At 38.0% G+C, this 17,136-nt stretch overlaps 1 protein-coding gene across 4 annotated transcripts in view; it reads left to right on the top strand.

Moving 5' to 3' along the window:
- DYNC2H1 (dynein cytoplasmic 2 heavy chain 1) overlaps window positions 1-17,136 on the top strand; it is a 393,081-nt gene that overhangs the window by 15,141 nt on the left and 360,804 nt on the right. For all 4 annotated transcript variants that reach the window (XM_086338264.1, XM_086338263.1, XM_086338265.1 and 1 more), the window contains exons 7-13: window positions 2,518-2,652; window positions 2,757-2,870; window positions 2,989-3,100; window positions 3,426-3,550; window positions 4,545-4,720; window positions 7,899-8,094; window positions 12,237-12,332. In XM_086338264.1, the coding sequence (XP_086194390.1) occupies window positions 2,518-2,652; window positions 2,757-2,870; window positions 2,989-3,100; window positions 3,426-3,550; window positions 4,545-4,720; window positions 7,899-8,094; window positions 12,237-12,332 (954 nt within the window). The remainder of the gene's footprint in view (window positions 1-2,517; window positions 2,653-2,756; window positions 2,871-2,988; window positions 3,101-3,425; window positions 3,551-4,544; window positions 4,721-7,898; window positions 8,095-12,236; window positions 12,333-17,136) is intronic.

The following is a 17,136-nucleotide window of genomic DNA, read 5'->3' as shown; positions in this document are numbered from 1 at the left end:
AATGCTGTTCACCAACTTTTTCTTAATGATTGATTGTGAGATGGTGTTTTAATTCTGTTCTTTCTGCATTTATTAGTGATGATGGAAGAACTTTTTATCAGTTTTTTAGGTACCTGAAATATAGTTTGTATAGGAATGGCAATATAGACAATTACTTTTTTCTTTTTGTCACTTTTTAGAACAATGCATAGTAAGTTAGTATCATAAGTTTCATAGGCAATCAATGATTTTTTAAATAATGTCATTATGAACCTATGATTTTTTTATATTTCAACGTGTTGTATTTATTATTGTAGTTATTATTACTATACTCAAATTGTCCCACCTTGTGCAAAGAATACCCCTTTAAGTTGTGTCTGTGTCATTTTGATATGAAGCCAGTATTTCTTTGGTAACTTTTTTACATTCAGACCTCTCAAAATGTACTGACCCGTATTCTACATTTTCCATTTTGTATACGGAATTAGTCATTTCCCCAAAGGTCTTGTTAGAGGAAAATAGAGTTTAGTGACAACAATCTGGTTGATGAAGTAGTAAACATTTAACTATCAATGCTTTTAGGCTTTCTCAGTAGACAGCATTGTTAAATCAGTATTTTTGTTTTTGTCAAGAGAAAAATAAATCGTGAATTTGTGCTGATATTTTCAACACAAATGAAAGATTACAGCATTTTTACTTAGCCTTTTAATTCCTTTTGATGGTTGGTAGAAAATTTAAATACAAAATGAAATGTTTTCCAACTGTTTGTAAATTATACATAATGGAGTTGTTAGCATTGCTATTGCTATTGCTAAGTCGCTTCAGTCGTGTCCGACTCTGTGTGACCCCATAGACGGCAGCCCACCAGGCCCTGCCATCCCTGGGATTCTCCAGGCAAGAATACTGGAGTGGGTTGCCATTTCCTTCTCCAATGCATGAAAGTGAAAAGTGAAAGTGAAGTCGCTCAGTCATGTTCGACCCTTAGCGACCCCATGGACTGCAGCCTTCCAGGCTCCTCCATCCATGGGATTTTCCAGGCAAGAGTACTGGAATGGGGTGCCATTGCCTTCTCCGTTGTTGGCATATTGTTTCATTATTAGAAGAGCAAATTTAATGCAGACTAATGAAAATCAGAAGGTTTGCTATAGTAAGGAGGAGAGACTAAAACTTTACTTAAAATAAGCATTAAAATCAGTTTAAAAATATTTAGCTTTTATATGTATTCACTAGATTTGAGCACACTGATTGATAGTACAGTGTGTTTTTGAGCATCACTTTGACTATGCCAAAGCCTTTGACTACGTGGATCACAATAAACTGTGGAAAATTCTGAAAGAGATGGGAATACCAGACTACATGACTGCCTCTTGAGAAATTTGTATGCAGGTCAGGAAGCAACAGTTAGAACTGGACATGGAACAACAGATTGGTTCCAAATAGGAAAAGGAGTACGTCAAGCCTGTATATTGTCACCCTGCTTATTTAACTTCTGTGCAGAGTACATCATGAGAAACGCTGGACTGGAAGAAACACAAGCTGGAATCAAGATTGCCGGGGGAAATATCAATAACCTCAGATATGCAGATGACACCACCCTTAAGGCAGAAAGTGAAGAGGAACTCAAAAGCCTCTTGATGAAGGTGAAAGTGGAGAGTGAAAAAGTTGGCTTAAAGCTCAACATTCAGAAAACGAAGATCATGGCATCCAGTCCCATCACTTCATGGGAAATAGATGGGGAAACAGTGGAAAACAGTGTCAGACTTTATTTTTCTGGGCTCCAAAATCACTGCAGATGGTGACTGCAGCCATGAAATTAAAAGACTCTTACTCCTTGGAAGGAAAGTTATGACCAGCCTAGATAGCATATTCAAAAGCAGAGACATTACTTTGCCAACAAAGGTTCGTCTAGTCAAGGCTATGGTTTTTCCTGTGGTCATGTATGGATGTGAGAGTTGGACTGTGAAGAAGGCTGAGCGCCGAAGAATTGATGCTTTTGAACTGTGGTGTTGGAGAAGACTCTTGAGAGTCCCTTGGACTACAAGGAGATCCAACCAGTCCATTGTGAAGGAGATCAGCCCTGGGATTTCTTTGGAAGCAATGATGCTAAAGCTGAAACTCCAGTACTTTGGCCACCTCATGCGAAGAGTTGACTCACTGGAAAAGACTGGTGCTGGGAGGGATTGGGGGCAGAAGGAGAAGGGGACGACAGAGGATGAGATGGCTGGATGGCATCACTGACTCAATGGACGTGAGTCTGAGTGAACTCCGGGAGTTGGTGATGGACAGGGAGGCCTGGCGTGCTGCTATTCATGGGGTCGCAAAGAGTCAGACATGACTGAGTGACTGATCTGATTGAGTATTGATGAATAGTAATTATCAAGTTTATAGTTTCAGTTTTATTTTTGATTTCAAGAAACCGAGGTTAAAAATACTCTTGCCCAATAACTTTAGCTTTTGGATTATTTGTGTAGATTTATTTATTTTTGTGTAGATTTATTGATATGAGTAAATTTATTGTTTTAATATTTTATGTTTTAGGTCTTGGCTGTTAGAACAATTCATGAGAAACTTCTCTATTTTTCACCTGCCAGTGATGAGAAAATCATATGCCTGGCTCAAGTATTTGAACCTTTTTCTGGCTTGAATCCTGTGCAATATAATCCATATACCGAGGTGGAGTATATATATGTTTGTCTGCATAATTTCCTATTTGTGTTGTTCTTTTTAAAGGCAAATTTTGAAAATATTAAAGTCTAACTGTATTGTTATTTTTTTAGCCTTTATGGAAAGCTGCAGTGTCTCAGTATGAAAAAATTATTGCACCTGCAGAACAAAAAATAGCAGGAAAATTGAAAAATTATATTTCAGAAATTCAGGACAGTCCACAACAGGTAAAATATTGAAATATTTAATTTTTAACATTTCTCTTAAACTATTTGAGGAGATATGCACGTTTTTACCTAGTTGATTCATTTGAGATGAACATGTACTTATTTTGTTTTATATTAGCTTCTTCAAGCATTTCTGAAATATAAAGAGTTGGTGAAGCGTCCAACCATAAGCAAAGAATTGATGCTAGAAAGAGAAACTTTACTGGCAAGACTTATGGACTCAGTTAAAGGTAAAAGTTAACAGAGATTATAGTGTTTGCTTGAAAATGATTTTTTTAGATTACTTTTCTTTTGTTGTGTACCATTTTTGATTAAGTATTTTTATGACATCTATATGTTGAAGATTAATTCATTGTTTCTGTAATAGATGACAGGCTTTTAGAATTAGCTGGTTATTTCCTTTTTCTCACTTGATACATGATGAGGTCCCTGAGGATGACTAACTATTACTATTTTTCTATACACAATATTTGACATAGTGTTTGGTACATAGAAGGCATTTTGGAAAACTTTGCTGAATGTATGTAATCATTTATATGATTTGAATGTTTATAGATTTTCGATTAGATTTTGAAAATCGATGCCGTGGGATTCCTGGTGATGCATCCGGACCACTTGCTGGCAAAAACCTTTCTGAAGTTGTCAATAATATAGTTTGGGTTCGCCAGCTGGAACTGAAGGTATTCATTTAAATAAAAGTTGAAGAACACAAATTGTGAAATGTGCTAAATTAATGTAAAGGCAATCTAGAACTGTAATGAAAACATTAAGAAAACATTTCCATCTAATTTCGTGTGATAATTAGAATTCTGAAAAACTGAAAGATACGAAAAATCTATAATTTTCAAAGGATTTTTAAATTATTTGAGGTGTATTTTTGCAGGATCCTGGTAGGTGCAAAGTATATATTTATAAGTATGTTTATATAAATAAATCATCCTAGGTTGAAAGGAAGTTAAAGGAATAGAGAAAGGTAATTATGGTATTGCTTAAGGTAGTAGCAGCAATTTATAGATTTAAAGGACTATTATTTTAATATTATCAAAGTTGATCTAAGAATCTTATATGCTTACTAACTCGTGTGTGGTACAATGTCTTGCATTTGACTCATGTAATAAATATTTGTTGGTTATATGATTAAGAGTGAGCAAATTAGTAGTAGTAGTATTATAAAGGCTAGCATATTTGAGAATTCTACTTATTCAAGTTTATATTTTGATGTTTTTTCTCTAATGCTCTCCTTCATTTTGTCAGTCAGCTTTCCAAAGTGCTGCATTGTTCTTTGTATAGTTGTGGAGGAAAGGCATTCTTTAATTGGCCTCCAAATTGGCCTAATTATTGTTTGAGCTCTTAACCAGAACATGTAATAAAGAGCTTAAATTACTACATAACATATTTAACACTATTGTTGAGTTCTTGGAGTCTCCTTTAAATTTCCTTTATTGTACCCTTCAAATTATGCCTTGTATGTGTTATCGTCTGTGTTTTGCTATTCTGAGGTGGTGTAATTCAGAAGCACAGTAGCAGTTGATATTCTTAAATTCACTGGAAAATCTTCTATTTTACTGTTTATGGGTAAATGGGAAAATAGTTTCTGTATCACAGACCCGCTGATTTTATGCTAATTTTGTTGGAATTTAAATAATAAATATTCTTGTAATTTGGTTTTTTAAGGTGGATGATACTATCAAGATTGCAGAAGCTCTTTTATCTGACTTGTCAGGGTTTCGATCTTTCCATCGAAGTGCTGAAGATCTCTTAGACCAGTTTAAACTATATGAACAAGAACAATTTGATGATTGGTCCAGGGATATTCAGTCTGGTTTGTCTGATTCCAAATCTGGTTTGTGGTAAGTATAAGTATACTACACAGTGAAATCTACATAAGAATCTTTTTTCTTATATTATTAATTCAGTGACAAGATTGTTTTCTGTTTGGTTAGTTTTTGATGATCAACTTTTAAGTCATTGAAGTTGGAAACTTTGACCCCCTTTCCTTTGCTTCTAGTATCTGTTCCCCAGAACAGCAGATTCTTAGTTTGAAATTAGGCTTGCATGCTCCATGGTTTTTTGTTACTGGTACATGAATGTTTTCCTACCTTTTTACATTAATGTTATATATCCCACATACAGACATTGTAAATGAAAATTTAATTTTTTTTAGCTCCTTGAGATGAAGAATGTTTCTTTTTGGTGTCTAATATAGTAAGGGTTTGTAAATATTTATTAAGCTATATTGAATATAATTTAATTGGTTAACCTTATTATTCTAATGGATATCTAAAAAGGATGGCCTGAAAAAACCATTGTTTCTTTGTTCAGGTCAACTTTCCCTAGTGTGTTATTGTCCGTATTTTTAAAAACTTGCTATGTTTTCATTTTTAGAAACTTGGTACTTTTTAAAAGTAACTTTGGCATAATATGAAATTCTGTTTGTTTCGCCTTTATTGCTGCAACAAATAATTAGGCCAAAGTGGTAGCTTCCTAAACTAAATGAATGATTTTTTTTTCTTTTATCTTGCATTTTGGCTTTGGAAGAATTAAAGAACTAAAGGTGCTAAAGCATAAAGATTATAACTTTATGCCATTGACTTCTTCCCCTTTCTACCCTGAACCTAAAAGATGAGAGGTGGTTCTACCTTGCCCCCTTCACCTAAAGTAAAGAGTTCTTTGGTCAGTTGCTTTTGGAGAATTAGCACGTTTATCACTACAGCTCTGGTGGAGATCCACTGTATAAGATAGTGTATCAAAAGGGTTGAGATCTGCAGTAAAAAACCGTGTCTAACTTTGTCCAACCTGTTTCTTTATTTGGTGATGAAACTCCTGACTCTCATTTTGTTTTTTTTTTTGGTAAACCCATCATTGTCACATAGAAATAAGTATATTTTGGAACATATTTCAGTATATACTGGAATGTAGAAACTAACTTTGAATATTAGTTTCAAATAAAGGCAAACAGTGTCACTGTTATAATTTTCTGAGAGGCTCTATATTCTTGTAGGACAGTTTTTGTGTGTGTTTGCTCAGTCACTCAATCATGTCCAACTCTGAGACCCCACAGACTGTAGCCTACCAGGCTCCTCTGTCCATGGAATTTTCCAGGCAAGAATACTGGAGTAGGGTTGCCATTTCCTTCTCCACGGGATCTTCCCAACGCTGGGATTGAACCTGCATCTCTTGTGTCTCCTGCGTTGGCAGGTGGATTCTTTACAACTGCACCACCTGGGAAGTTTGGACAGTTTGGGCTAAATTATTATTTTAAGCCGTTTTAAAATATCTGCTTTTTATTATGCTTCGTTTTATGTTTTATTAAGTAGACTGAATAGATTAGTTCTTTGCTTTTCAGTAGCTTACTTTCTAAGACCTGCAAGTTCTCCTAATTGTGAAAGTGACTTGAAAGAATATTATATAAATCTGATTCTGAAAGAAGGATCATAAAAAGGTAGTACTTTAAATTTAATTTATCTCAGTGTTTTCACAATCCAGAAAGACTTGAGGGTCCCAATGTAAATTTTGCTATTGTGGCTTTAGAAGAATCAGAAAGAAAAGTCTTTACATAGTGAAACAAAGAGTAGAGGAATCAAGTATTTGAATATCTCTATGTTCATTGGAAGGACTGAGGTTGAAGCTGAAACTCCAGTACTTTGGCCACCTGATGTGAAGAGCTGACTCTTTTGAGAAGACCCTGATGCTGGGAAAGATTGAGGGCAGGTGGAGAAGGGGACGACAGAGAATGAGATGGTTGGATGGCATCACTGACTCAATGGACATGGGTTTGGGAGGACTTTGGGAGTTGGTGATGGACAGGGTGGCCTGGCGTGCTTCGGTTCATGGGGTTGCAAAGAGTCGGACATGACTGAGTGACTGAACTGAACGGAACTCCTAATATTGCTGGGATTCTCCAGACAAGAACACTGGAGTGGGTTGCCATTTCCTTCTCCAATGCATGAAAGTAAGAAGTGAAAGGGAAGTCGCTCAGTCGTGTCTGACTCTTCGCGACTCCATGGACTGCAGCCTACCAGGCTCCTCCGTCCATGGGATTTTCCAGGCAAGAGTAATGGAGTGGGTTGCCATTGCCTTCTCCAGAATATTCTTTATTATTGATCCCTTAATAAAAGTATTAAAGAATCAGATTGACTAAAAATCTAAAATGTATTTTAGAAAATGAATCAAATTATGATGGATTTGATGTCTATTTTGAGTTTTAGCTGAATTTTAAGAGATTGATTTTTCTGAGTTCAAAGACTGCTTGGTTGAAATATTAATATGATGATATATTTTGGATATTACAGTTTGTTATCAAGATCTGAATTGTGAGATGTTACGTGAAATAAATATAATTTGAAAAATATAATTAAAAACTTTTTTACTTAAGTTAATTTTGTTTGTTAGGCTTCCCTGGTGGCTCAGTGGTAAAGAACCCACCTGCCAATGCAGGACATGTAGGTTCAATCCCTGGGTGGGGAAGATCCCCTGAAGAAGGAAATGGCAACCTCCTTCAGTAATTTTGCCTGGAAAATCTCATGGACAGTGGAGCCTCATGGGCTATAGATAGTCTACATATAGTCTATGCAACCCCCTGTAGTCTGTGGGGCTGCAAAAGAGTCGGACATGACTTAGTTACCACTGCTACTGCTAAGTCACTTCAGTCGTGTCCGACTCTGTGTGACCCCATAGACAGCAGCCCACCAGGCTCCCCCGTCCCTGGGATTCTCCAGGCAGGAACACTGGAGTGGGTTGCCATTTCCTTCTCCAATGCATGAAAGTGAAAAGTGAAAGTGAAGTCACTCAGTCATGTCTGACTCTTAGCAACCCAATGGACTGCAGCCCACCAGGTTCCTCTGTCCATGGGATTTTCCAGGCAAGAGTACTGGAGTGGGGTGCCAGTGCCTTCTCCGGACTTAGTGACTAAAGAGCAACAATTTTATGTTTATAGCAAAGTTGTAAAAACTGTTATGTTTTTAATCAGTCAAAAGGGTGAGAACATGAAATTTTGAAATTCAAAAAGTTATTTATTTTGTTTTGTAGTATTGAGGCTAATAGCCGAATTATGGAGTTGGATCCTAATGATGGATCATTAAAAGTGCATTATTCAGATCGGTTGGTGGTTCTTCTGAGAGAAGTTCGTCAGCTTTCTGCACTTGGTTTTGTCATTCCTGCCAAAATACAGCAAGTTGCAAACATTGCACAGAAATTCTGCAAGCAAGCAATTATTTTGAAACAAGTATGAAATGATATTTTTGCAAACATGGCTATTCTGAGTTTATTACATTAGAATATTTTAAGGGCTTTGTTTTCTGCTTTTGATTTTATTAGAATAGCTAATAGAATAGCACCATTAAGTCTTATGAAGTTATAGTTTGTAAATGACTGCATTACAAACTGCTTTGTAATCCTCTATGTGGGAATTTTATTAGCTTGAGGTATTACTGTTACTGCTTTTCATTCTCAAAGCATTTGGAAAAATAGAATATTATTCTTTGTCTTTTTTTTCTTTTTTCTTTCATGCTACTATCATGGACCCTAAAGGGCTTTCTAATTAAGAGCCGTGTGTCTGCCTGCTAGGGGCCGATTCTTAGAAAAGTATCCAGCTGATGGACAGGTTTCTGTTTTTGTTCATTTCCTTGGTCTTCTTGAAGCACATTTGTCATCAAATCATTTGCCTGTTTAAAACCAGCTATTATTACCTCATTGTCTGTCTCCTTAGCATAGTATCCAAGGGCTCTCTTAATCATGCCCTAGCTGACGTTACTGAACGTGGCTGGTACTCACCCCCTCATGTTGCACGCTTGCTTCAGTAATATGAACCTTGGCTCTCCTCTGAACCTGTCTCTCTGCACTGATTCCTGTTCCCTCTGGTTGAAGAATTCAAAGTAATCCTTTAACTCGCAGCTCAACATTTTATTTGTTGTGTCTTCTTTTAATTGATGGTTCTTTATTTTGTATGCAGTGTGTAAGTGACTCTTAGAACAGTTTTATGTAGTTTTGGAGTTTTACGTTTTTTCTCTCACTTGATTAATAGAGGACAGGAACAGTATCTTTTGTGTATTTCATTTCTCGTTTATTGTTTCATCCAACAAAGGTCCATTGGGCACTTGTACTGCCAGGTGCAGTGTAGTGAGATATAAAAATGAATGTATTACTATTGTACTCAGGTGCAGGGCTTCTCAACTTTGACACTTTTGACATTTTGGACTATTTTTTTTTTTTGTGAGGGATGACCTGTGCATTGTAGGATGTTTAGCAGCATCTCTGGTCAGTAGCACCTACTTAGTCCTTACAATTGAAAATATCTCCAGACATTGCCAAATGTCCTCTTAGGTGCAGATCATCCAAAATTGAGAACCACTGGTCTAGTGGGAGAAAGCAAACTGAACATTGAGTTCTCATTAAATATCAGGCCTTCTGGTAAATACTGTATTTATGTTATTTCAATTTACTCCCACTCCCAGTTTTACTGATCTAATTGGGGATCAGATTTGTAAGATAGGTTTTCTAGTGCTACACTGCTAGTGAGTTACGAAGCCAGAATCTGAAATCAAGTCTCCCTGACTACAAAGCCCATATCTATTCCATTAAAATTCATGTAGTGATGACATGTGCACAAGTAGATTGAGTGCTGTATTTTAGATGGGCTCCTCTGGTGGCTCAGCAGTAAAGGATCTGTCTGCCAGTGCAGGAGACATGAGTTTGATTCCTGGGTGGGAAAGATCCCCTGGAGAAGCACATGGCAACCCACTCCAGTATTCTCGCCTGGAGAATCCCATGGACAGAGGATCCTGCTGAGCTGCAGTCCATGGGGTTGCAAAAACCTGGACTCGACTAGTGACTAAAAAACAGCAACAGTATTACAGATAGATTTCAGAAAGTCCTGTGAAAGAATAGAGGTGGGAATTTTTATTTATTTTCCTGGGTAAGGTAGAGATGTGCTGCTGGGCTTAGTCGCTCCGTCACGTCCAACTCTTTGTGACCCGATGGACTGTATCCTTCCAGGCTCCTCTGTCCATGGGGATTCTCCAGGCAAGAATCCTGGAGTGGGTTGCGATGCCCTCCTCCAGGGTATCTTCTCAACCCAGGAATCAAACCGGGGTCTCTTGCATTGCAGGGAGATTCTTTACCAGCTGAGCTACCAGGGAAGCCCAGGGTAGGGATAGTATCAGATAAATCTTTACAGAGGGATGATGTTTGATGTGGGTTTGAAGGAGTATACATATGTTTTCTCAGGAGCACAAGGTGGAGTGAGTGAGCATTTCAGAGAGAGGGACTCTATATTCTAAAAGCTGAGAAGCTTGCTGACTTCTCTATCTTAAATATTTAGTGTAATAAAATAAAATCTCAGAGGAAGAGTGAATGGTCATATGGTATGTGTGTTTACTCCTAGAACAACTGCAGGAATCTGTTGTGTTTATCTTTACTCACTTGTTTATTTTTGGCTGTGCTGGGTCTTTGTTGCTGCCTGTGGCTTTTCTCCAGTTGCCGGCAAGCTGGGGCCGCTCTTGTTGTGGAGCAGGGCTCTGGAGCTTATGGGCTCGGTAGTTGTGGTGCTCGAGCTTAGTCCTCTGTGGAATGTGGGACGTTTCCAGACCCGGGATCGAACTCGTGTCCCCTGCATTGGCAGGTGGATTGTTAACCACGGGGCCACCAGCAAAGTCCCCTGTAGATATACCTTTACTCGTGAGCACACATTTAGCTAGAGTGTGGAGTATGCAGTAGGATGTTTGACAGGTAATAGTCTGGCCAGATTGCTGTAATTTTATGTATTATTTTGCTTCTGTTTTTTCTGACTGGGCTTTTTCTGGAACTACTACTATGATACAGAATAAGTAGAGTGAGTATTCCCCAAGTACATTTTTATGCATGTAAGAAGAAAGAAGTGACTTGCTATAAAATTAGTTAAATATTTTTTAAGCACCTGCTCTGTGCCAAGAATTTTGTGACATGCTGGGAATACAAAAATTAAGACCGTGTCTTTAAAGTCCTTAATTAAATTCGCTCCACAGTGTCCCCTCGATCTTCTTCCTGAACCTGTGCTTTGCCCCTGACAGAGTTAGCAGTGTCCTCTTTTGTCCGCCACTGTTCCTTGTAGGCATCTCTATTTTTTTTTTTGATTCATTGATTAATTCAACAAACGTGACAAACGTGTGACACTATTACCTGTGACACCATTATGGGAAATAGCAAATGCTTGAGTAATACAGTATAAGGTAGTAATGAGCACATATTTGAAGAAAAAGAAAACATTGTAAGAGGACTGTGACAGATCCTGCCCTTTTATCCAGAATGGTCAGGGGAGACCTTAATGAAAAGGTAATAAGACATGACAAATCGAGTGACAGAACCATGCAGATATCTGGAGGAAGACTATTGCAGGCAGGGGGAATGAATGACGTGGGGAGTTTCTTAGGAAGAAGACTCACTAGAGTTAGAGAAACAACACGCAGGCCCGGTTGGCAACAGTGCAGTTCAGGAGGGGATTGTGCAGGACTAACGGCCAGTGTGTGTATCATGTACCAGGGTATGATTTTAGATTTAGATTTCATTCTTAAATGTGTTGACAAACCATTGCAGGTTTTAAGGTAAGAATTTTAGGATTTTGCATTTTATTCTCAAATGTATTGGGGATTCATTTGAAGATTTTGAGTAGGTAAAAGATACGATTTATGTTTTAAAAAAGGACTGTTCTGGCTACTTTGAATACTTTGACTAGACCATTGGGCCACAGTTGGAAAGAATGACCAGTTAGGAAACTGTTGTACTGGTCTTGCCAGGAGATGAGGGTGCTTGAAATGGGGTGATACTGATGGAGGTGGGGAAGGGGTTCAATTCAATATATGTTCAAAACGTATATTCAAAACATATATTTTGAAGGTATAGTCTTCTACTCATAGTGGAAGCATAGACTTCTACTCATATGGGATGTGAGAGAAGAATTAAGGACAACTCAAAGATTTTTTTTGGTGTGAGAAATGGATAAGTCATTGTGTTATATACTGACAAAGGAATTGGTTTCAAGAATTGCAGGAAGAGTTCATTTTTTTTAGCACTTTAGCATGCTTTATGGTTTCCTCTGATTCCCTATGAGACTGTGAAATTCTTGATTTCAGGGACTAGGTTTTATAGTCTTTGTTTAATCAGCCCCTAGAACATGACTTGGCAAATTAGAGGAACTCAGCACGTACTTACACTTGTTGCTTTTGTACATTAGTACATGCATAAATGCTCTATTGGAGATGATAAACTAATTTTTTGTTAAATTTTATAATTGAGAAGGGTTAATATTTCCTTTCAAATAATTAAAAATGAAGAATTGAATATTAAGTGTGCTATTTATTATTAATTATTGCTAATTGGAATTTTCCTTTGTAGGTGGCACATTTTTACAATTCTATTGATCAACAGATGATTCAAAGTCAGAGACCAATGATGTTACAATCTGCCTTAGCGTTTGAACAGATAATTAAGGTAAATGGACTTTTTATATTATTATAATTAGATTTTACATGCAAAGTGTTTCTTATTTGTTGGTTTTTATTATACTCCTGAGCTTACCATAGCCATTGATCTAAGGCTATATGTTTTAAATCCAAGTGTTTAGAACTCTTTCTTCTATAATAAATATATTCAAAATTATATCTGTTGATATTTCTAAAGACAAAGCTTATTTTGAGGATTTGAGTCATGAGGAGTAAACAATTAGTTGTGTCTGACTCTTTGTGACTCCTTGGACTGAAGCATGACAAGAACTCTTTTTTTCCCCCAGAGCTTGCTCACAGTCATGTCCGTTGAGTTGGTGATGCGGTCTGTAGCATATGTCTCATCCTTTGCCACCCGCTTCTCCTTTTGCCTTCAATCTTTCTCAACATTAGGATCTTGAAAATGAGTTGGCTTTTTGCGTTAAGTAGCCAATGGCAACCCTCTCCAGTACTCTTGCCTGGAAAATCCCATGGATGGAGGAGCCTGGTAGGCTGCAGTCCATGGGGTTGCTAAGAGTCAGACACGACTGAGCGACTTCACTTTCACTTTTCACTTTCATGCATTGGAGGAGGAAATGGCAACCCACTCCAGTGTTCTTGCCTGGAGAATCCCAGGGATGGCAGGGCCTGGTGGGCTGCTGTCTATGGGGTCGCACAGAGTTGGACACGACTGAAGCGACTTAGCAGCAGCAGCCAAAGTATTGAAGCTTCAGCTTCGGCATCAGTCCTTCCAATGAATGTTCATGGTTGATTTCCTTTAGAATTGACTGGTTTGATCTCTGTGCTGTCCAGGGGCTCTAGTCTTCTTCAGCACCATAATTCAAAGGCATCGTTTCTTTGGCAGTCAGCTTTTTTTATGGTCCAACTCTCACATTCATGCATGACTATTGGAAAAACCATAGCTTTGGTTAGATGGACCTTTGTTGGCAAAGTGATGTTTCTGCTTTTTAATACACTGTCTAGGTTGGTCATAGCTTTTCTTCCAAGGAGTGTCTTTTTGTTTTTTAATTTATTTTTTTATTGAAGGGTAATTGCTTTACAGAATTTTTTTGTTTTCGTGTGTTTGTTAGTCATCTGTATGTCTTCTTTGGAGAAATGTCTGTTTAGGTCTTTTTCCCACTTTTTGATTGGGTTGTTTGTTTTTCTGGTATTGAGTTGTATAATCTGCTTGTATATTTTGGAAATTAATCCTTTATCAGTTGTTTCATTTGTTATTATTTTCTCCCATTCTGAGGGTTATCTTTTCACCTTGCTTATAGTTTCCTTTGCTGTGCAAAAGCTTTTACATTTAATCAGGTCCCACTTGTTTACTTTTGTTTTTATTTCCATTACTCTGGGAGGTGGGTCATAGAGGATCTTGCTTTGATTTATGTCGAGTGTTCTGCCTGTGTTTTCCTCTAAGAGTTTTATAGTTTCTGGTCTTACATTTAGGTCTTTAATCCATTTTGAGTTTATCTTTTTGTATGGTGGTAGGAAGTGTTCTAATTTCATTCTTTTACAAGTAGCTGTCCAGTTTTCCAAGGAGGGTCTTTTAATTTCATGGCTACAGTCACTGTTCACAGTGATTTTGGAGCTCAACAAAATCTGTCACTGCTTTCACTTTTTTCCCTTCTATTTGCCATGAAGTGATGAGACTGGATGCCATGATCTTAGTTTTTTGAATGCTGAGTTTCAAGTCAGTTTTTTCACTCATTCACCCTCATCTAGAGGCTGTTTAGTTCCTCTTCATTTTCTGGTAGACTGGTATCATCTGCTTATCTAAGGCTGATGATATTTCTCCCTGAAATCTTGACTTGAGCTTATGATTCCTCTAGCCTGGCATTTCACATGATATAGTAAGTATGTGAATTAAATAATCAGGATGACCATATATAGCCTTGTCATACTCCTTTCTGAATTTTGAACCGGTTCCATGTTCAGTTTTAATTGTTGCTTCTTGACTCACATACAGGTTTCTTAGGAGATGGGTAGGGTGGTCTGGTACTCACATCTTTTTAAGAATTTTCCACTATTTGTTGTGATCCACACAATCAAAGGCTTTAGCGTAGTCAAAGAGGCAGAAGTAGATTTTTTTTTTGGAATTCCCTTGCTTTTTCTATGGTCCAGTGGATGTTGGCAATTTGATCTCCAGTTCTTCTGCCTCTTTGAAACCCAGCTTCTACATCTGGAATTTTTTGGTTTGTGTACTGATGAAGCCTAGCTTGAAGGATTTTGAGTATAATCTTGTTAGCATGTCAAATGAACTCAGTTGTACAGTAGTTTGAATGTTCTTTGACTTTGCTCTTCTTTGGGATTGGAATGAAAAGTAATCTTTTCCAGTCCTATGGCCACTGCTGATTTTTCCAAATTTGCTGGCATATTGAGTGCAGCACTTTCACAGCATCATCATTTAGAACTTGAAATAGCTCAGCTGGAATTTCATCACCTCCACTAGCTTTGTTCATAGTGATGCTTCCTAAGGCCCACTTGACTTTGCAGTCTGGGATGTCTGGCTCTAGGTGAGTGACCACACCATCGTGGTTACTGGGTCATTTAAAATGTTTTGTATAGTTTATGTATTCTTGCCACCTCTTCTTAATCTCTACTGCTTCTTTTAAGTCCTTAACCATTTCTGTCTTTTATCATACCATTCTCGCATGAAATGTTCCTTTGACACCTCCAGTTTTCTTGAAGAGATCTCTAGTCTTTCCCATTCTATTGTTTTCCTCTGTTTCTTTGCACTGTTCACTGAGGAAGGCTTTCTTACCTCTCTTTGTTATTCTCTGTAACCCTGCATTCATATGGGTATGTCTTTCCCTTTCTCCCTTGCTTTCCACTTCTTTTTTTTCCACGGCTATTTGTAAACCTCTTAAGACAACCACTTTGCCTTCTTGCATTTTTTTTTCCTTTGGGATGGTTTTGGTCACTGGCTCCTATACAGTGTTACAAACCTTCGTCCATAGTTCTTCAGGCACTCTGTCTACCAGATCTGGTCCCTTGAATCTGTTTGTCACCTCCACTGTATAATCAAAAGGGATTTGATTGATGCTTTTGAACTGAGGTGTTGGAGAAGACTCTTGAGAGTCCCTTGGACTGCAAGGAGATCCAACCAGTCCATCCTAAAGGAAATCAGTCCTGGGTGTTCATTGGAGGGAATGATGCTGAAGCTGAAACTGTAATACTTTGGCCACCTGATGTGAAGAGCCAACTCATTTGAAAAGACCCTGATGTTGGGAAAGATTGAAGGCAGGAGGAGAAGGGGATGACAGAGGATGAGATGGCTAGATGGCATCATCACTTGGACATGAGTTTGGGTAAACTGCAGGAGTTGGTGATGGACAGAGAGGCCTGGCATGCTGCAATTCATGGGGTCTCAAAGAGTTGGACACGACTGGGTGACTGAACTGAACTGAACTGATACCTGAATGGCCTAGTGGTTTCCCCTACTTTTGTCAATTTAAGCCTGAATTTGGCAATAAGGAATTCATGGTCTGAGCCACAGTCAGCTCCAGGTCTTGTTTTTGCAGACTGTATAGAGCTTCTCCATCTTTGACTGTAAAGAACATAATCAGTCTGGTTTCGTTATTTACCATCTGATGATGTCCATGTGTAGAATCGTCTCTTGGGTTGTTGGCAAAGAGTGTTTGCTGTGACCATCATATTCTCTTGACATAACTCTGTTAGCCTTTGCTTCATTTTGTATTTCAAGGCCAAATTTGCCTGTTGTTCCAGTTATCTCTTGACTTCCTACTTTTGCATTCCAATCCCTTGTGATGAAAAGGACATCTTTTTTTGTTGTTGTCGTTAGTTCTACAAGGTGTTGTTCTTCATAGAACTGGTCAACTTGAGCTTCTTTGGCATCAGTGGTTGGGAGATAGATTTGGATTACTGTGATGTTGAATAGCTTGCCTTGGAAATGAACTGAGATCATTCTTTTCTTCTTGAGGTTGCACCCAAATAATGCATCAGACTTTCTTGTTAACTATTGAGGGCTACTTCATTTCTTCTAAGGCATTCTTACCCGCAGCATTAGGTATAATGTTCATCTGAATTAAATTTGCCTGTTCCTGTCCATTTTACTTCACTGATTCCTAAGATGTCAATGTTCAGTCTTGCCATCTCCCATTTGACCACGTCTAATTTACCTTGACTTGTGGGCCCAACATTCCGGGTTCCTATTCAATATTATTCTTTATAACATTGGACTTTACTTTCACCACCAGACATCCTCAACTAAGCGTATTTCTGCATTGGCCCAGCCTCTTCATTCTTTCTGGAGCTATTAGTAATTGTCCTCCACGCTTCCCCAGTAGCAGTGTGGACACCTTCCAACTTGGGGGTTCTCATCTTCTGGTGTCCTATCTTTTTGCCTTTTCATACTATTCATGGGCTTCTCCTGGCAAGAATACTGGAGTGGTTTGCCATTTCTTCCTCAGGTGGACCACATTTTGTCAGAACTCTTCAGTATGATACATCCATCTTGAGTGGCCATGCATAGCATGGCTTATAACTTCATTGAGTTATGCAAGCCAGTACGAGGCTGTTTTCCATGAGGGCGAAATAATTATAATTAGCATATGTTAAATGAGACACAGTAGGGGACAAAAACTGAGATGGGAGGAAAAGGAACGCTAAAGTTCCTTGTACTCCCCTTGCCACTCACTCTAGGGATTCTAATTTATTTACTTTTATACTCTGTCAGTACAACACCAAGTAGTGTATGTAATTGCTCAGTAAATCTTTGAATGGATTCACTGCATATTCTGTTGACTATTATAGTTGTTTAGTGTCACCATTCATCAGCTATTTATTGA

Source organism: Bos grunniens, chromosome 15 (assembly GCF_055505025.1).
Source record: "Bos grunniens cultivar Pamir isolate PY7600 chromosome 15, Bosgru_T2T1.0, whole genome shotgun sequence".
Taxonomy (NCBI): Eukaryota; Metazoa; Chordata; class Mammalia; order Artiodactyla; family Bovidae; genus Bos; species Bos grunniens.
Note: the sequence above shows the minus strand (reverse complement) of the source record. Positions and strands in the feature narration are given on the sequence as shown.